We start from the raw sequence: 20,507 nt of genomic DNA, 5'->3' as shown, positions 1-20,507 counted from the left end.
CTTCTCTCCTCCTCCCATTGCACCTCCTTATGAAGGGTGCATTGTTCTCTTATTGTTTCCTTGCTCTTGCCACTGAACCCTGGACTAAGCCCCAACCCTCACTTCCTGGATGGTTCCTCACTGGAGAAACAAATCTAGTTTGCTGTGGCAAAGCAATAAAACTTTAGCTAAATATGAAACACATTAATGGTAGTTTTTGACACGTGTTGTCATGCTATACACTAGATCTACTTTATGTGAAGGCTGGAACAGGTATGAATGACACTGCCAAAAAAAAAAAAAATGACAGAAGGACCAACCAACCCCCCGCTTACCGCCCATGTCGAAGCCGATGACAGGTTTCTTCTCCTTCTGGCTGTAGGAGGTGATCGCATAACCCACAACACCCCCCGCCGGGCCCGACAGGACAGCCCGCGAGCCGCAAAACTGCTCCATGGGAGTCAGACCCCCATCTGACTGCATGAACAGCACATCCACATCCTAGTGGGGGAAGGAGGAGGAGGAGAAGAGGAGGGAGGTGGTCATTTCACTGAATAAAGTTCTACAATCAGTTTCATTTGCAGGTTTACTGTGGCATTGTTACCCTTATGTGCCTCCGTAACACCCGAGAGACTGTTTGGAAAACCTTGGGAATGCTAATGCACTGTTTGGGAAATACTACAATGGAGAAGCATGAATGAATAATACATATAGCAGAGATATTCCACGGGTGTACCCAAGCGGGGAGTCAGGTGGGACCTTTAATATACCCCAAAAAACACAATATGCAAGCCCACCTAAAGTGTATTTATTGAAACCAATCAGCAGTTACCTTAAGAACAAAATACATTTATGGTCAATACCATATTATATCTTTAAGCATGAAATATCCATTATTCAGGGATCTTTCCAATGTTTCAGTATGTATACAGTATGTAAAGCCATAGTAGGTCAAAGGCCAGCTTGCATAAGGTATCCTGCGCTCAAAATAAAAAGGCCCACTTTTTGGGAAAAAAGACCCCCCCCTCCATTTAGTATGCTAACTACAGCCTACTAAATATTACAAGTGCAAAGCGTCATTGACAATATTCAGTAAGAAAGTAAAAATTAAGCACAGGTGCATGAGTATCTGTTATTAAGGGCGATAAATGCATTATTAAAGATATATTAAATGATACGGCCTACACACACACACACACACACACACACACACACACACACACACACACACACACACACACACACACACACACACGCACACAAAAATAATCTACATGAGAGCAGATGGCCCACACCTTCAGACCGCCCTTGAAGCCAGCCGTGAAGCCCTTCAAGTACTGATGAATCTTTGGTGTGAGGTAGGCGTCGGCACAGACCGTGTAACCTCGTGGCACTGCCCGCACCATGGGCATGACCTCACTGGAGAGAGATACCTGGGTAAACCCCAGGCGGCGTGCCAGAGAGCCCACCGCTTTCTCATGGGCTGACCATCTAAGACAGGTATGGTCGAGATAGCAAGAGGGAGAGAGAGAGAGAGCGTATGAGAGTTGAGGTGGGGCAGGGGAGGTATGCAAGTCAAACTTAAAGCTCTTATGCAACTCCAACGCTGCCTTTCACAAAGCATTGTGTGTGTATCTGTGGGGGGGGGTTTGTTATACTTTAAAAGGCCCCGTCTATCTACTCTCACCAGAGGCTACAATTGGTCGGTCAGAAATGGCACAGAGCCAAAATGTTTTCGGGATGACTGCTACATTTTAAAATGTGAAAAGAACAGCAAAACTGAAAAAACTGTTAAATCAAAGTTGAAAAGACTGAATTTCAACTAAACAGCAGGAAAAATGGGCCATTTCGTCCACCTGTTTCAGTTTTCTTCCTGGCTTTCTACAAGCTTTCACACAAGTAAGCCACATGGGCCAGCCCTGCATGAGAAACAGGCACTCTGAAACAAGATACTGAAACAAGATACCCAAACATTTACACCCACAACCCCCACCCCTGAGACTGGTGGAATACAGTCAGAGAGACGGAGAGCAACAAAGACAGGAAGACAGCAGGAGCTATACAATTATGTAAACCGAAAAGCAATGGAGTTAAGAAAAAGCAGAGAAAGAGAGGGCACCGTGTGTGAGAGTGTAACCGACTGTGTCATAAATTACTACTTAGAGAAGGATTACAGACCTGATCTTCCAGAGTTAAGCTGTGTGTGAGGAAGAGAGAGCGAGAGAGACACATGGACAGATAGACAGACAGCTAAAGAAGAGAGACAGTAAGACAGTAAAACATGATATCAGGGATGTACTGACGTGTAGGAGTGTAGAAGAAGGACAGCCAGACTGGTGATGCCACGTGACAACACTCCTCTCAAGTCTCTTTCTACTTGCTCAATATCCAACTCCCTCCAGACCTCCAGAGTATCTCCTGTACTGCCTGAGGAACACCAACATACATGCACGGGAGAGCTTTTACAGGATCACTTAAATTAAACGTCGCATGAGTAGAACATAAAATATCCTGTGACCATACGAGCCCAGTGGAAAACGGCCTGTGACTAGCTTTTGTTCATGACTGAAGATTTTACGCATTCTCACTCTATCACCTGACTACAGACAGCGTGGGAGACCTGTCATTCATTTCATACCTGTCACAATACGTTTCAGATCTTGCCTGGGCAGCCGGCAGCCATCTTGCCTGAGGACAACTCGCTCATCCACTTCAACTACTTCTTCATAAAGCACTTCAGGCACTGACACCTCCTGCACACACACACACACACACACACACACACACACACACACACACACACACACACACACATCAGGTTTGAACAATTATTCAATCATTAGCCAAAAGCTAGTGAATTTAACACCAGTTCCATGACAAATAGACAACTTGGTGAATTCAGCCCTTGTGCAATAGTATATTGACAACCCCCTTTTGATAGGGATATGAACTAATGCTGACCATCCATTATCTCTCTCGAGATTAAAAAAGAAGAATCAGTCCGTTGTCATCTGGGGTCAGGCCAGTATCTCAACCTAATCCTGATGGGACAGCAGTAATGTAGTCAGGGTTAGCGTTCATGTGCTCGTGTTTTGGATTAACCTCTGTGCATTCATTCCATAAGGTGCACAAATATGCAAAGCAAACAATGTTAAATAGCCTTTTCTGTTAGCTGTAAGTAGTCAATGATCTATCCACAAGTGTGCGTCTGTGTGCACATTTCCAAAGATCCCCTAAACTGAACGATAATCTCACAAAAACGAAATAATCATCGATCCTGTTAACAGATAAGACTTGCACGTTAAAAAGTAATATTTTATCTTTACTTCTAATAAAAAAAAAACGGAACATTATCTGTGTCTGACTGCACTTATTACATAATAGCCCAGTGATAAGCGTGGGCACCAATCCAGCCCAGTAGGACAATCATTATCTCAACTGCTCTGTCAACAAGTTTCTCAAATCACAACAGAGCACTGAAAAGATAAAGAATTAGCACTAATAAGTAGAGATAAACATGCAAAGGAATTACAACAGCGTAAACCTGTTTCCTGTCTATTGTGCGAGGTCATAACCTTCCAAGCATCATGAGTTGGTAGCCAGTTAAGCAACCTTGCATCATATCTCAACATCCAATCATGCATACACATCACATATACATATGCATGCATCATTACCATTACATTTTATATAAATAATCCATAAAGCCCACAGAAAAGGACTTGGTGAGTTTGAAGCAAGTTAAAGGAGAGTGTTCGACAACGGGGACCACTAACCAAATCAAAAAGCTTTGGTCTGGCCTGGGTGCCAATGTGCAGTAAATCCTTGAAGCCCTTTGTGACCAGGAGGGCAGTCCGCTCTCCTTCCCTCTCCAGCAGTGCATTGGTGGCCACTGTGGTGCCCATTCTGATCCAGCCAAGTAGAGAGGTGTCCAGGGGCTGATCCCTTGGAAAAACTTTGCCTGTTTCCTGGCAACGCGCACGCACACACACACACACACACACACACACACACACACACACACACACACACACACACACACACACGGGACAAAGCAAGAATGGGTCATTATGCTTATATCAGTATACATGCGCCATCATTCAGACACTGGTGCATATGCATACATATATATGTATAATCAAGCATGCTGACGCAGCAAATAAATATAGTGGAAAAGACAAACAGGAAGAAAGTGACATCCATGCACATGCACACGCTAACAAATGCACACACAATGAACACATTTAGCAAAACTGATTTTACAAGGAATATTTGATGCAATCCCATCTTTTTCTATTCTATCTAGACAGCACCTCCAGTCTGTGATTTTTGTCTACAATTTTTCTGCCGTTCCTCACCTCCTCAAGGACTCTGCGGATTCCTTCAGTGGGGGCGTCTTTGTAGTTCTGGGGGTCTCGGGACAGAAGTTTCAGGACTCTCTCCCGACCATCCGGCAACCTGGCAAACACATCTGTGAAGGTGCCACCCCGGTCGATGGCAAAGCCAAATTTCCCTTGGGTCTCTGCCATTCTAAATGCAGAGAAAGGCAGAAAATGAACGTGTAATATATACGTATAAGTACAACAGCTGTTTAGTGAAGCAAATTTCAGCGTTTATTCACCGGTGAATCAACGTCGTGGATCAACTTGAGTCACTGTTGAATTTTGTTTTCGATTTCAACAAAGCGAATCAACGTTGTTACTATAACCACCACTTTATAACTATGGTTATAACGTGTTTGTCAACGTTGAAACAGCAACATTATTTCGACCACATTTCAACGTTGACGGACGGTCACGTGCCGGCTAGGAGTCACGTTCCCGTGTAGTTTCTTACGGAGGGACTGCTCTCAATAAGCGAAGTGACAGCTGAGTTGGGACATATTTCGGCGACAAAGTGACGAAGACTGAGATCGTGTTGTCCGCGAGAATTCACCTTCACCCATGCAATGGACCTCAAATTTGGCTGCTGTATTACAAATCCGAAGCTTTAGTAAACTGCTGCCACATTCCCCAACCGTAACCGCTGGTTGTCTTTAGTGGTTCATGCCTTGTGAGGTAACATTGGGTTTCTTGCTCACGTTGAGCGTTACCACTCGCATGAAGATGTGGAGAATAAGCACGTTTTGTTTTTGGTTTTTTTGGCTGTCAGTAATCAAGACTCTTCATCTTAACTTACATGTACGGCGGTTGCGTTTGCAGTGCGTTGATCCCTAATAATCTGGTCGGTAAATCGTCCTCCTCCTCCCCGGTCTCTCCTTCCTCTCCCTCAGTGCACAACAGGAACCGCAATCCCTAAATCCAGGCGTTTTCCAGTTTGCCGAAGCCGTTACTCCACCCCCTGCAAGAAACACATGGATTCAAACGCACACTTTTGCACCACTAATATACATTTCTTACCTGTGTAATCTCCTTCCATTAATGAACTATCGGGTAAATTTAATTAAGTTTTAAGTTTCCTCTTATTAATCCCATTGGGGAAATTCAGTTACTGCAAATTAACCCATCCTAGCTGTGATCTGTGTAGCTAGGAGCAGTGGTCTGCTAGTACTATGGATTAGTGCAATTCAATATTATAGTATAGTATAGGTTTATAATTATTAGTATATTAGTAGTTGGTTAACTTAGTATAATATTGTAACGTGCATGGACAAGTAGACACGTTGGTCCATGGCTAACGGGTCGGAGCCTTTAGTCGACTGGTTAACGTTGTCGCTTGCATAGTGGAGAACATTGGTTCGCGTGGCGGTCTCGGACTGCCTCCCGAACTCGCTTCAATATTATGAATTGATTTATTAGTTTCAACATACTTCAAGTGTACATTTGAATAATATACAACTATATTTTAGTATCTGACTTGAATACATATTTCAAGAAGAGGGAGGAACACAGGGGGACTATTGTATTTAGAAATCACGTCAGGACACAGCGCTGTCGCTCGACACAACCGCTACGTTGCATTCTTTAGACTGACACAGCAACACAGGCAGACCCGATCAAACAACCCAGAGCCCGCAGGCATCACCAATCGATCCCAGCACAATGGAACAGCACCAAATCAAATGCAGCACTGTCGATGTGTGCAGACTTAACATTCCCCCCCCCCCCCGGCAGGATTTCAAACATGAAAGGTTGACACAAAGTCCTCTAGGTGGCCAGGGTGTAAACGCGTGCGAACAGGTCGCGGGGCAGCCTGAGGCTGGGCAGGCCGAGGTGGGGAGGGAGAAGGCAGGGGAAGCTGAGGCCCAGGAATGTCTGGGGCCCGTGTAGGAGCTGCATGAAGCCCCGGGGCGTCTCGCCAATGCTGAGGGAATGGCTAAGGTTGTGTCACCAGCTGTGTGTGGCGGAGCTGACACCTTCCGTAGACGACTGGAGTGCCACCGAGTGCCATCGCTGAGGAGGTAAGTGGCTGGGCCCAGCTGACGGGTGACTTGGAGAGGAGAGGACCAGTATGAAGCCATTTTATTGTCCCTGTGGGGCCTGCGGACCCTGACCCAGTCTGACACATTGATGTCTGGCACCCTGGTTCGTTTTGACTGGTCAAACCGTTGCTTCATCCGCGTCTGCTGACGAGTGACTGAGGCTCTGACCCCAGAGGGAGGTGCCTGGAGTGTGGAGGGGCAGAGCCTGTCAAGGGGCATGGACAGTTCCCGGCCTAGCATGAGAGAGGCTGGGGAGACGCCTGTGGTCGAGTGCCGTGTGGCCCGATAGTGCAGCAGAGTGTGACGGATGGCCTGCATGAAAGAGCACCCTTGGGCCATGTGTGCTCTGAGGCCGTTCTTCAGTGACTGGTGAAAACGTTCAACGCCGCCATTGGCCTGGGGGTGGTAGTACGCAGTGTGTATATGACGGATGCCCTTGCTTTCGAGATAAGCAGTGAACTCAGCAGAGACCAGCTGAGGGCCGTTGTCAGTGGTTATGGTCTTTGGGAGGCCCCAGTGAGAGAAAAGAGAGTCCAGGAAGTCGATGATGATCTGTGAGGTCACAGTGCCGGAAGTGGTGAGTTCAGGCCATTTTGAGTGTAGATCGTAGGCGACCACCATGAAGCGTTGGTGGTGGGGAACTCCATGGATCTCACCACAAATGTCCAACTGCAGGTGTTCCCAGGGCTGAGAGGGCCAGGCGAGAGGTTGCAGGGGTGGGGGAGCCTGGTGGCCAGTCTTGCCACTCACAAAGCAGGCAGAACAGTCCTTCACCAGAGCCTCAATATCTCTGTCTATCCCCAGCCACCACACCAGGTCTCAGCAGCGCTGTTTCAGTTTCACAATGCCCAGGTGGCCTTCATGCGCCATATTCAAAACACGTGCACGGAGAGCAACTGGGACCACTGTGCAAAACCCACGTGCCACGCAGGTGTCGTTCCAGCAGGAGAGCTCCTGTCGGACTCGGGCAAACACAGCCAGCTCCTCTGAGACCTTGTGAGGCCAGCCGTTCTGGATGTAGGTGCGGAGCTGGGAGAGGACAGGGTCCTGTTCAGAGGCTGCCCTCAGCTTCTGCAGAGAGACAGTGGCCTGAAGGGGTGCGTGTAGCATTTGGACAATGTCCTTTTCCACACAGCCAGTGTCCGTCTGTGGAGCTGGGGTGGAGACAGAGCGAGAGAGCAGGTCAGCGACAACATTGTCTCTGCCTGAGGTGAACTGCAGGCTGAAGTTGTACTGGCGGAGGCGGTCAGACCAGCGGTGCAACCTCAGGGGTTTGTGGCCTGTCCCAGATGTGGACAGCAGCGCTGTCAGGGCCTGGTGATCTGTCCTGAGGGTGAAAAAGCGGCCATAGAGGTAGAGGTGCCACCTTTCACAAGCCCAGATACAGGCTAACGCCTCACGCTCACCCACGGAGTACCGCTGCTCGGTCAGGTTGAGGGCATGGGAGGCGAAGGCGATGGGCTTCTCCACACCGTTCTGGGTTTGAGACAGCACAGCCCCTATCGCTGTGGCTGATGCGTCACAGGTCACAAACGTGGAGATGTCGAAGTGAGCCAACACTGGTGGTGAAGTCAGTTGAGTCTTGAGATCACGCACAGCGTCACTGCATGCCTTTGACCACACCCATGGCTCGTCCTTACGCAGCAGCTGGCGCAGGGGGGCTGTGGTCGCAGAGTACTGGGGAAGAAACCTCAGGTAGTAACTTGTCATACCCAGGAAGGAGGCGACCTGGGCGGCCGAGCTGGGCTCAGGGATGGCCTGAATGGCGTCCACGTTGGATTGTAGTGGAGTTACACTGCTCGCCGACAGCCGGAACCCCACGAACTCGATGGCTGGCACAGAGAGGACACATTTCTCAGCATTGAGAGTTAGCTTTTGCTTGGACAGGGCTGCGAAGACCATGTTGAGGCACTTGTCGTGGATTTCACTGGTGGGCCCGTGTACCACTATATCGTCCAGATAAATGGCCACGCCCAGTATGCCAGCCAGTACGGAGACCATGATTTTCTGGAAGCAGCTAGGGGCGGAGCTGAGACTGAAAGGCATCCTGGTGTAGCGAAACACTCCTGCATGTGTCACAAAGGCTGTGAGGTTTCGGCTGCTGGGGTGGAGGGGCACCTGTAAGTACCCCTGTCTGAGGTCGAGCTTGGAGAACACCTCAGAGCCATAGAACTGAGCAGTGAGTTCTTCTGAGGTGGGCGGTGGATACTTATCAGGGACCACTGCCTTATTTACTGCACGTAGATCGACGCAAACACGCAGCCCCCCCGACTTCTTCTTAGCCACCACGAGGTTTGAGACCCAAGGTGACGCGTCCACCGGTTCAATGATGCCAGCTTCCAGCAGTTGTTGCAGCTCGGCGGAGACCCCATCACGGAGAGCCAACGGGATGCGGCGCAGTGGTTAGATGACAGATTTCACAGCAGGGTTGAGGAGAGGTTGATGGGCGAAGGCGGAGAGGCAGCCCAGCCCCATAAACAGCGATGGCCACTTCTGCTGCCAATGTGTGGTAACAGTCAGGATTGCTGCCCCCCTTGTGTCTAAGAGGGAGAACCCCAGAGCGGAGAACAGGTCCAGGCCCATCAGGTTGGCCCCACGGCGTGCCACATGAAAAACTGCATTGGGCACCAGCTTGGTTCCATAGCGGACAGTCACTTGGAGAGAGCCAACCAGATCGATTTTGGAGTCACCATACCCACAGAGGACAGCTGAGGGTGCGGACAGTGGCAGTGAACCGAAAAATTGACCGTAGGTATCAACATTCAGGAGAGACACACCTGCACTGGTGTCCAACAGCAAGGGGATGCACACATCATTAATGTTGACTGTGCATGACTTGAATGACACTGGCCCAGAGCTCACCTTGTGAATGACGGCGGTTGAAGACTGGGAGGTGTGGCCCTCTGACCCAGCCGGGGAAGATCGACAGACGTTGGCAAAGTGATTTTGCTTACCGCAGCTACGGCATGTCTGGCCACGGGCAGGGCAGTTCTGAGCCCTTGAAACATGAGACCGAGATCCACAGTTACCACAGGACTGTTGAGGGCGGGGCCGAGAACGCCGTCGTTGCAGTTGCAAGACGTCCCCAGTGGAGTCGGCGCCCGCCTCGCTCTGGCTGGGTTGCGTCCCGAGGGGCAGCCGTGAGTAGAGGGAGGAGTCTTTGGCAGCTTGACTGGAGGTGGCCACTTGCTGTGTATTTAGCATAGCAGCACACTCAGCTGCTCCCTCAACCTGTAGTGCGATGGTATCTGGACAGCAGCAGATCGTCTTTTTCCAGCAGGAGAGTCTCACGCACCTTTGCGTTGTTGGTTTGTTCGATTAGCTGGTCGCGAACCATCTCGTCCTGAAGCGCGCCAAACTTGCATGAGCTAGCTAGCCCTTGCAAATTAGCTACATATTGCTGCACAGACTCACCAGGCAGTTGGTGTCGCTGACGGAATATAAATCGCCGAAGGAGGGCACTCTGTGGAGCAGCGAAATGGCTGCTCATAAGTCCCACAGCTTCGTCAAAGTTTGTGACGTTCCCCAGAGTCCCGAGCACACGATGGCCCTCTGCTCCCAAGCAGTGTAGCAACAGAGCCGTTTTCCTAGCCTGGCTCACGTCGTCGAGCCCTGAGGCGATGATGTAATTTTCAAAACTATGTAGCCAGCGAGTCCATGGTACCGGAGGCTCGCCAGGTAATGCCAGGAAGGGGGCAGGTGGTGGGAGAGAGATATCAGCCATCCTCGTCGCCAATATTGTATTTAGAAATCACGTCAGGACACAGCGCTGTCGCTCGACACAACCGCTACGTTGCATTCTTTATTTAGACTGACACAGCATCACAGGCAGACCCGATCAAACAACCCAGAGCCCGCGGGCATCACCAATCGATCCCAGCACAATGGAACAGCACCAAATCAAATGCAGCACTGTCGATGTGTGCAGACATAACAGTGACGTACAAGAGTGGCGGAAAGTGCACACAGGTGGACTATATCTTATGTAGAAGGCGCGATCTAAAAGGGATTGGAGACTGCAAGGTGGTGACAGGGGAGAACGTAGCAAGGCAGCATTGGATGGTGGTCTGTAGGAAGACTCTGGAGAGCAAGAAGAGGAAGCGAGTGAAGACACAGCCGAAGATCAAATGGTGGAAGTTGAAGAAGGAAGACTGTTGTGTGGAGTTCAGGCAGGAGTTAAGACAGGTGGTAGTGAAGAGTTGCCAGATGGCTGGGCAACCACTGCAGAAATAGTGAGGGAGACAGCTAGGAAGGTACTTGGTGTGTCATCAGGACAGAGGAAGGAAGACAAGGAGACTTGGTGGTGGAATGAGGAAGTACAGCAAAGTATACAGAGGAAGAGGTTGACAAAGAAGAAGTGGGAAAGTCAGAGAGATGAAGAAAGTAGACAGGAGTACAAGGAGATGCAGCGTAAAGCAAAGAGAGAGGTGGCAAAGGCAAAGGAAAAGGCGTATGGTGAATTGGATGACAGGTTAGACACTAAGGAAGGAGAAAAGGACTTGTACCGATTGGCTAGACAGAGGGACTGAGCTGCGAAGGATGTGCAGCAAGTTAGGGTGATCAAGGATAGAGAACGAAATGTGCTGACAAGAGAGGAGAGTGTGCTGAGAAGGTGGAAGGAGTACTTTGAGGGGCTGATGAATGAAGAAAATGAGAGAAAGAGAAGGTTGGATGATGTAGGGATAGTGAATCAGGAAGTGCAGTGGATTGGCAAGGAGGAAGTGAGGGCAGCTATGAAGAGGATGAAGAGTGGAAAGGCAGTTGGTCCTGACGACATACCTGTGGAGGCATGGAGATGTTTAGGAGAGATGGCAGTGGGGTTTTTAACTAGATTGTTTAACACAATCTTGGAAAGTGAGAGGATGCCTGAGGAGTGGAGAAGACGCATACTGGTACCGATTTTCAAGAACAAGGGCGATGTGCACAACTGTAGCAACTACAAAGATATAAAGTTGATCAGCCACAGCATGAAGATTTGGGAAAGAGTAATCGAAGCTAGATTAAGAGGAGAGGTGACGATTAGCGAGCAGCAGTATGGTTTCATGCCACAAAAGAGCAGCACAGATGAGATGTTTGCGTTGAGAATGTTGATTGAGAAATATAGAGAAGGCCAGAAGGAGTTGCATTGTGTCTTTGTAGATTTAGAGAAAGCATACGACAGGGTGCCGAGAGAGGAGGTGTGGTATTGTATGAGGAAGTCGGGAGTTGCAGAGAAGTATGTAGGAGTGATGCAGGATATGTACGAGGGAAGTGTGACAATGGTGAGGTGTGCTGTTGGAATGGCAGATGGGTTCAAGGTGGAGGTGGGATTACATCAAGGATCGGCTCTGAGCCCTTTCTTGTTTGCAATGGTGATGGACAGGTTGACAGACAAGATCAGGAAGGAGTCTCCATGGACGATGATGTTCGTGGATGACATTGTGATATGTAGCGAGAGTAGGGTGTAAGTTGAGGAGAGCCTGGAGAGGTGGAGGTGTGCACTGGAGAGAGGAGGAATGAAAGTCAGTAGGAACAAGACGGAATACCTATGCGTGAATGAGAGGGAGGACAGTGGAATGGTCAGGATGCAAGGAGTGGAGGTGACGAAGGCATATGAGTTTAAATACTTGGGGTCAACTGTCCAAAGTAACAGGGAGTGCAGGAGAGAGGTGAAGAAGAGAGTGCAGGCAGGGTGGAGTGGGTGGAGAAGAGTGTATTTGCGACAGAAGGGTACCAGCAAGAGTTAAAGGGAAGGTTTACACTAGATGCTTGTGCGACCAGCTATGTTATATGGTTTGGAGACAATGGCACTGATGAAAAGACAGGAGGTGGAGCTGGAGGTGGCAGAGTTGAAGATGCTAACATTTTCACTGGGAGTGATGAAGGACAGGATTAGGAACGATTATATTAGAGGGACTGCTCAAGTTGGACGGTCGGAGACAAAGCAAGAGAGGCAAGATTGAGATGGCTTGGACATGTGTGGAGGAGAGATGCTGGGTATATTGGGAGAAGGATGCTGAATATGGAGCTGCCAGGGAAGAGGAAAAGAGGAAGGCCAAAGAGGAGGTTTATGGATGTGGTGAGGGAGGACATGCAGGTGGCTGGTGTGACAGAGGAAGACGCAGAAGACAGGAAGAAATGGAAACGGATGATCCGCTGTGGCGACCCCTAACGGGAACAGCCGAAAGTAATAGTAGTAGTAGATTTTACTATCTGACTATATATATATGTGTGTGTGTGTGTATATATATATATATATATATATATATATATATATATATACACTACCGTTCAAAAGTTTGGGATCACATTGAAATGTCCATATTTTTGAAGGAAAAGCACTGTACTTTTCAATGAAGATAACTTTAAACTAGTCTTAGCTTTAAAGAAATACACTCTATACATTGCTAATGTGGTAAATGGCTATTCTAGCTGCAAATGTCTGGTTTTTGGTGCAATATCTACATAGGTGTATAGAGGCCCATTTCAAGCAACTATCACTCCAGTGTTCTAATGGTACAATGTGTTTGCTCATTGGCTCAGAAGGCTATTTGATGATTAGAAAACCCTTGTGCAATCATGTTCACACATCTGAAAACAGTTTAGCTCGTTACAGAAGCTACAAAACTGACCTTCCTTTGAGCAGATTGAGTTTCTGGAGCATCACATTTGTGGGGTCAATTAAACGCTCAAAATGGCCAGAAAAAGAGAACTTTCATCGGAAACTCGACAGTCTATTCTTGTTCTTAGAAATGAAGGCTATTCCATGCGAGAAATTGCTAAGAAATTGAAGATTTCCTACACCGGTGTGTACTACTCCCTTCAGAGGACAGCACAAACAGGCTCTAACTAGAGTAGAAAAAGAAGTGGGAGGCCGCGTTGCACAACTGAGCAAGAAGATAAGTACATTAGAGTCTCTAGTTTGAGAAACAGACGCCTCACAGGTCCCCATCTGGCATCTTCATTAAATAGTACCCGCAAAACACCAGTGTCAACATCTACAGTGAAGAGGCGGCTGCGGGATTCTGGGCTTCAGGGCAGAGTGGCAAAGAAAAAGCCATATCTGAGACTGACCAATAAAAGAAAAAGATTAAGATGGGCAAAAGAACACAGACATTGGACAGAGGAAGACTGGAAAAAAGTGTTGTGGACGGATGAATCCAAGTTTGAGGTGTTTGGATCACAAAGAAGAACGTTTGTGAGACGCAGAACAAATGAAAAGATGCTGGAAGAATGCCTGACACCATCTGTTAAGCATGGTGGAGGTAATGTGATGGTCTGGGGTTGCTTTGGTGCTGGTAAGGTGGGAGATTTGTACAGGGTAAAAGGGATTCTGAATAAGGAAGGCTATCACTCCATTTTGCAACGCCATGCCATACCCAGTGGACAGCGCTTGATTGGAGCCAATTTCATCCTACAACAGGACAATGACCCTAAACACACCTCCAAATTGTGCAAGAACTATTTAGAGCAGAAGCAGGCAGCTGGTATTCTATCGGTAATGGAGTGGCCAGCGCAGTCACCAGATCTGAACCCCATTGAGCTGTTGTGGGAGCAGCTTGACCGTATGGTACGCAAGAAGTGCCCATCCAACCAATCCAACTTGTGGGAGCTGCTTCTGGAAGCGTGGGGTGCAATTTCTCCAGATTACCTCAACAAATTAACAGCTAGAATGCCAAAGGTCTGCAATGCTGTAATTGCTGCAAATGGAGGATTCTTTGACGAAAGCAAAGTTTGATGTAAAAAAAAATCTTATTTCAAATACAAATCATTATTTCTAACCTTGTCAATGTCTTGACTCTATTTTCTATTCATTTCACAACATATGGTGGTGAATAAGTGTGACTTTTCATGGAAAACACAAAATTGTTTGGGTGATCCCAAACTTTTGAACGGTAGTGTATATATATATATATAAACTTAAAAATCTGCAAAGTTTTCATTTATATATATATATATATATATATATATATATATATATATATATATATATATATATTTTACAGTTTTCAGATATTAATACTAAGCTGATTTTGCCAAATGGCACAATTTCAGCTGGAGAGAGGGGTACTTATCAGTGAATGCAGCTGGTGTAGAGTTTTGTATGAATGTAAGTCTGCAGAGTCATGGCCGTCAGTGGTGTGACCATTGCTCTACAACACCGAACCAAAGTCTTGGGAGTTTGAATCCGACGTGGATGTGTTTTTTCATGTGTGCCTCCACCCGCTGATGGCTGCCTGTCTGTTATGCATGGTTTTTTGCTATGTCTACAAAAACGGTAATGGTGACCCTAGCTCCTCATATACTGTACAACAATGGAATGCTGTTAGCTGATCACCCGCTTAGTTAAAGTAGTCTACTTATTTCCCTGCAGTGTTCAAAATATGCTCATAAGTCATGAGGACTTAACAGTTCTGTCCTTTGGATAGAATTTGCTTGTAAAAGCTAACACTTGGGGGCGGCACGGTAGCGCAGTGGTTAGCGCGGTCGTCTCACAGCAAGAAGGTCCTGGGTTCGAGTCCCGGGGTAATCCAACCTTGGGGGTCGTCCCGGGTCATCCTCTGTGTAGAGTTGGCATGTTCTCCCCGTGTCTGCATGGGTGTCCTCCGGGTGCTCTGGTTTCCTCCCACAGTCCAAAAACATGTAGGTCAGGTGAATCGGCTTTACTAAATTGTGTGGGTGGGTTCTCTGTGTGATGGCCTGCCGCCCTGTCCAGGGTGTCTCCATGCCTGCCGTCCAGGCTCCTACAATAAATAAGATAAATAAATAAGTTACAGTTCATCTGATAAATAAGCTACATTCTCTTCATGGTTATATACACTGCTATTTATAATGGTTACAAGTTGAGTGTATCAGTTATACAGTAAGCCCTAATGCCAGTTCGCTCATGGGCCTTGTTTATTTCAAGTGTTTACAGTATGGTTGCTGCCAACTGCTAATCTTTTCCTCTATCTGGATGAATATGTCATTCATCCCTTTTCTTTGTTTTCATTGGTCACCGTTTACTGTAACTAGCCAACCCGTATGTATGCTGTGATAAGGGGCGGGACATAGAAGTTTGACATCGGTGATTTGAGGTAAAGCGGTCAGAAAACTAGATGACGAAGACGAATGAACCGAAGCTTCTCTGTGTTGTAACGTTAGCTGTTTGTACACAACGTTGGATCAACGGATTGTGACTCCTGTGGACTCGTGTGTACTTATAGGATATCCCAGAGGTAAATACATGTTTCTGGAACTATTGTGTAAAACTGTGACTACTCGTTGTGGTGTTAGAAGAGTGTTATAAGCTAATCGCGGCTAGCGGTTAGCCTAGCCGCTAGGCTAGCTACCGATTCATTCATATTCATGTTAGCTAACAAGTGTTGCTAACGCTAGCTAAGTGACAAGTTGCTGCTAGGTTAAAACGAGCTGGTATTTGGACTTGGTCATTTAGTCTATGCTGTTGATTCAGGATCGACAGTCGCGGTGTGTGGACCAGTGAAGGAAAGCTCTTCAGGTGGACAACAACGGAGACCGTTTCTCTTCTTGGTGCCTGTGACTGTTCGTGTTGCTGTGTGTGTGAGGATTCTTCACGCCATTCATCGCCTCTACTTCTCCGACCTGCGCTCACGGTGGAGCGCCTGTCGCCATTCCCCCCCTCATCTCTGCCTCTCTTCAGCTCTCTTCTCTTCTCCCAGCCTGCTTTGGCTACTCATCACCCTGGCCCGGGTTCCGTGAGTACCGGTACCCATCCCAAGTCTGCACGTGCTTTTATTTATGCTTGGTCGGTCAGTAAACAAGCGAAGTGGCCCGGACAGTTTTTAGGCCAGCGTCCACTTTCAACAACAACAGGCCTGCAACGGTAACCGGCGGTGACGGACTGTTACAGTGTGTGTGTGTGTGTGTGTGTGAATGAGCCGGCCATTTTCTTTTATTTGTGATACATGTACATATTGATTGTACATTGAGTTAACTTGATTTTGGGAATTACTTTGATTATTGATGAGAATTGGAATAGGCTTGTAGCCTATTTGTTTAATTGGATTTTGTATATTGTAAATTATTGTGATCTTTCTATTATTATGTTCATTCACTAATTAATACAAATACACTTTCTTTATTAACCTTTGTGTGGTTAATAAATATTCGCCATTGGTATTTGTATTTAAAGCAAAAGTGTTGCGTCCTTAATTAAATAGATAAGATCCTAAAATATAATTACATTAAAGGTACACAAGGTATATTAAAGGTACACATGGTATATTAAAGGTACATAAGGAAGTTATTCTAACCACTTCCTCTAGTTAATGGAGGGACTAAGCGTCAAATTTACATAGTTTATCACTTCAGGTAATAGCGCCCAGTATTCATTAGAAGAATTCAGGCCCCGCCCACATGGGAGGGGTTACAAAATGGAGGCACCGCTGGGATTAGAGTGGTTTCCAAAAAAAACTAAATAGTCAACTCAGTGAAGAAGAAAGCCAAAAGTAGTTTAACCCCAGTTAAAGTGACGCAACGCATAGAAAAAGCCAAAACTGTTTGTAAACAAGCTAAAGAACTGGTGTAGAGGAGAGGCAGTAGATGAGAGACACGCGCTACTGACTGTTGTCCCAGGCAACCCAGAAATAACCAAAATAGTAGAGGTCCTACAGACTATTAAGTACCTGGGACGCGTGCGCGTTAGAGGTAGGATGTTAAGTGATACATCAAACGACCTCCTAGTGCTCTGTGAGTGCAGCGGAACAGTAAGCGATTCAAATGTTCCCCCCGAAATCCCCCCAGAAGAGGGAGTGAAAGCATGGCTAATCTACATTGTGCCTGAGGAGCGAGACGTAAATGACGAGTTCAACGCTAAACTGCACGCGCTGCTCCAAGCTGAGGGCAAGTCAATGGGAGATATGAGGGCCCTATTCTCCGAACCAGAGCCAGCCCCCTCTTCCGTGGAGTCCATCATCCGTGCTGTTGGTGACCTGCTAGACAAAACATCAAAGCGCCCGTCAGAGAGTGGAGGATACCGACGCCTGCGCACCTTCTCCGGTACTGTGCCCACCCCAGCAGGGGAAGAGCCGTTCGACCACTGGATGGAGCAGGCCTACCTGATGGTGGAGGAGAGTGACTGTGCGCCCAAAGAGAAGCGGAGAAGAATAATGAAAGTCTAAAGGGGCAGGCACTGGAAGTAGTGAGGGTTGTGCGCTTATCTGAACCCGACATCACACGGGAAGCTCTGGAAAGTGCGTTTGGACTAGCAGAGTCAGGAGAGTATCTCTACTTCGCGTTCAGACTGCAGCGCCAACAATCTGGAGAGAAGCTGTCCGATTTCCTAAGGCGACTGGAGCGCACTCTGTCCAAAGTGGTGCAATGAGGCGGCCTTCTGGCCAGCAACATGGATCGAGCTCGAGTGGAGCAACTGCTTAAAGGAGCAGTGGATGCTGCCTGATGATGATCCAGCTGCGGCTGAGGAATGGAGGGATAACCCACCCACGTTCCTGGATCTGCTGAGAAGAGGAGTATGAAGCCTCCAGAGCTAAGCTAACTCAGTCGACAGTGCGCAGAGTCCACGCCCAATCGCAACCCGACAACAAACTGTCAGAGATCCAAAGCCTGAGAGCAGAGATAAAGGCAACGAAATCAATGTTCGCTGCACTGGCTACAGATCCCCACCAAGTCAAAGAAGGAAAGGGAGAGAAACCAGCACCAGTCACAGAGGCTAGGCATGATCCTGAAGTTGTCGCTTTGAGGAAGCAGGTGCAACACCTGACACAGAAAATGAACTCAAAACAGTTCCATGCCACTGCAACCCAATCAACTGTGATGGCGATCGGCAGCACTCCCATTGTTCCAAACACCCCTACCAGACCAGCCGCCGACTCCAAGGAGTACATATGCTACCATTGTGGAGAGAGTGGACATGTTGCAGCAAGGTGAAAAACCCTGAGAACCAGAGCCAAGTCATCCAGAAGCTAATTGGAGCTCTAAAGAACGCCCAGAGTAACAACTCAGAGTCTTCCCATCCTGCTGCTAGAGCTAACGTGAACGTCAACAGCAAGAAGAGCGAAATAGGCCACTTTAAGTCACCTGACCTGCCAGAAGGTTTAATAGGGCCCCCAGCCATGGAGCCGTTAAAGGTCAATGGGCACATGTGTGACGCGCTGTTAGACAGTGGCTCACGAGTAAGCATAATCTTTGAGTCCTGGTATAAGCGTCACCTGTCAGATGTACCCATCAACCCTGTGAGCAGACTAGACATTTGGGGTTTGAGTGACTCTAGTTACCCTTACCTAGGCTATGTTGTGGTGGATATGGAGTTCCCTAAGAAAGTAGCTGGAACCCCCACCACCATGTCAGTCCTGGCCTTAGTTTGTCCTGACCCAGCCGGTCCTGATGGGACACCCGTGATCATTGGCACCAATGCCAAAGCCAGCCTCCCAAAACGTCTTGCCCAGCTGAGTGAAGATGGCCCCGGAGTGTTCATGGCGCGAACCCTTGGCATACAGAGTCGCTGCTCAGAGTCCACCAGCGTGGTTCAGGAAGGAAAGGAGGATGAGGTGGGATGCGTGCTGTGGCAGGGCCCTGGCTCATTGGCCCTAGGTGCCGGACGCAGCTGTCAGGCCATCTGTAAAGTGGAGACAAAGCAGCCACTGCCCGATGAGATCCTAATGGTAGAACCCTCCACAAGCCCCCGCCCTGCAGGAGTGCTTTTACAGTCCATGGTGATCCCAAGTCATGCTGTTGATGTGAACAGGTTCTCAGTGCTAATCCAGAATGAGTCCCTCAAGGATGTCACCATACCTGTCGGAACCATCCTAGGCCGCCTGTGCCGCACTGATGTAGTCACAGCAGTATCAAGACAACCGTCTGTCTCAGAGAACTTCGATTCCAGTCTGCTTGACTTCGGAGACTCCCCTGTACCTGAAGCGTGGAAAGCATGACTCCGACAAAAGCTGTCTGAAAGGGGCGACGCATTCTCTCTACACGACCTGGATGTAGGACGGGCAAGAGGAGTGGAGCATAGCATCCGCATGTCAGACACGAGACCTTTCCGTGAACGCTCCAGGCGCATCGCACCTGCAGACATCGATGACGTGAGGCAACATATCCAGAAGCTGTTGTCTGCAGGAATCATCAAGGAATCCAGAAGCCCGTACACTTCACCCATCGTAGTGGTCAGAAAGAAAAAATGGCACGCTGAGTGAAGAAAAGAAACGACACTGGAGTCAACATGTCGCGACTCTCGTACATTCTTACAACAGCACCAAATGTGATGCCACCGGATACTCTCCATATTATCTGGTGTTCGGGCACGAAGGTAGACTCCCCGTCGATGTAATCTTCGGGACACAGCTCAATGATGAAGGAGAACGTCTGCACTCGTCCTATGTCACAAAGCTCCAGCAAGATCTTCAAAAGGCGTATCAGATGGCTACGGAAGTCTCCAACAAAACACACCTGCGCAACAAAAAGGCATACGACAAGAGAGTGAGATGTCAGAACATGGAGCCTGGTGACAGAGTGCTACTCAAAAACCTTGGCCTCACAGGGAAACACAAGCTGGCAAATCGATGGTGTGAGACTCCTTATGTAGTCACAGAGAAGATGCCGAACCTGCCAGTCTTCAAAGTGAAACCCGAGAGCGGGGAGGGAAGGGTCAAAACTCTACACCGAGATAATCTCCTGCCTATTGGAGAGCTGGTGCAGATGCCAGTGGCGGACGAAGCTGACCCTGTGCCGTCAAGGCCAAGAACTCGAACAGCCTGTCAGAACAAGAAAAAGAGAGTGACAACTGACTGCCAAGTACCACAAGAATCCGATCCCTCCTCTGATTCATCTGATCTGGAGTACAACTACTCCCAAAGGCCATCATACCGAGCATACCTGGAGAAGATTCTGGAGAGAAGAGAAAAGTCCACTCTAAGTCCCAGACAGAGTGATGTGCCTATGGCAGCAAGAGACAGACACTCAGAGTCAGATAGAGACAGTCCGTCAGAGTCAGAGAGTGACAGTTGTTCAGAGCCAGAACACTGCCCACAAGTAGACAGAAACCCTGATACTGAACCAGAGACTGAGTCAGAGCCAGACCCAGTTTCCAGTGAGGAAGATAGTAGGAGACTGTCCAGTAGAGCAAAAGGGTCCCCCAAACGTGCTAGGC

General features: G+C 48.1%; 1 protein-coding gene across 2 annotated transcripts in view; it reads right to left on the bottom strand.

Moving 5' to 3' along the window:
* The window catches only part of oplah (5-oxoprolinase, ATP-hydrolysing), a 39,980-nt gene extending 34,739 nt beyond the window's left edge, over positions 1 to 5,241 (bottom strand). Inside the window, exons 1-7 of one of the 2 annotated variants that reach the window (XM_056299616.1) lie at positions 5,158 to 5,241; positions 4,338 to 4,509; positions 3,756 to 3,947; positions 2,618 to 2,732; positions 2,283 to 2,406; positions 1,275 to 1,470; positions 315 to 480 (exon numbers count right to left, since the gene is read on the bottom strand). In XM_056299616.1, coding sequence (XP_056155591.1) covers positions 315 to 480; positions 1,275 to 1,470; positions 2,283 to 2,406; positions 2,618 to 2,732; positions 3,756 to 3,947; positions 4,338 to 4,508 — 964 coding nt within the window. In that variant the 5' untranslated portion in view covers position 4,509; positions 5,158 to 5,241. The remainder of the gene's footprint in view (positions 1 to 314; positions 481 to 1,274; positions 1,471 to 2,282; positions 2,407 to 2,617; positions 2,733 to 3,755; positions 3,948 to 4,337; positions 4,510 to 5,157) is intronic. The other variant, XM_056299617.1, reaches the window with a different exon arrangement.
* Between the last annotated feature and the right edge of the window lie 15,266 nt (positions 5,242 to 20,507).

The sequence above is a fragment of the Lampris incognitus genome, chromosome 19, assembly GCF_029633865.1.
Source record: "Lampris incognitus isolate fLamInc1 chromosome 19, fLamInc1.hap2, whole genome shotgun sequence".
Taxonomy (NCBI): domain Eukaryota; kingdom Metazoa; phylum Chordata; class Actinopteri; order Lampriformes; family Lampridae; genus Lampris; species Lampris incognitus.
Note: the sequence above shows the minus strand (reverse complement) of the source record. Positions and strands in the feature narration are given on the sequence as shown.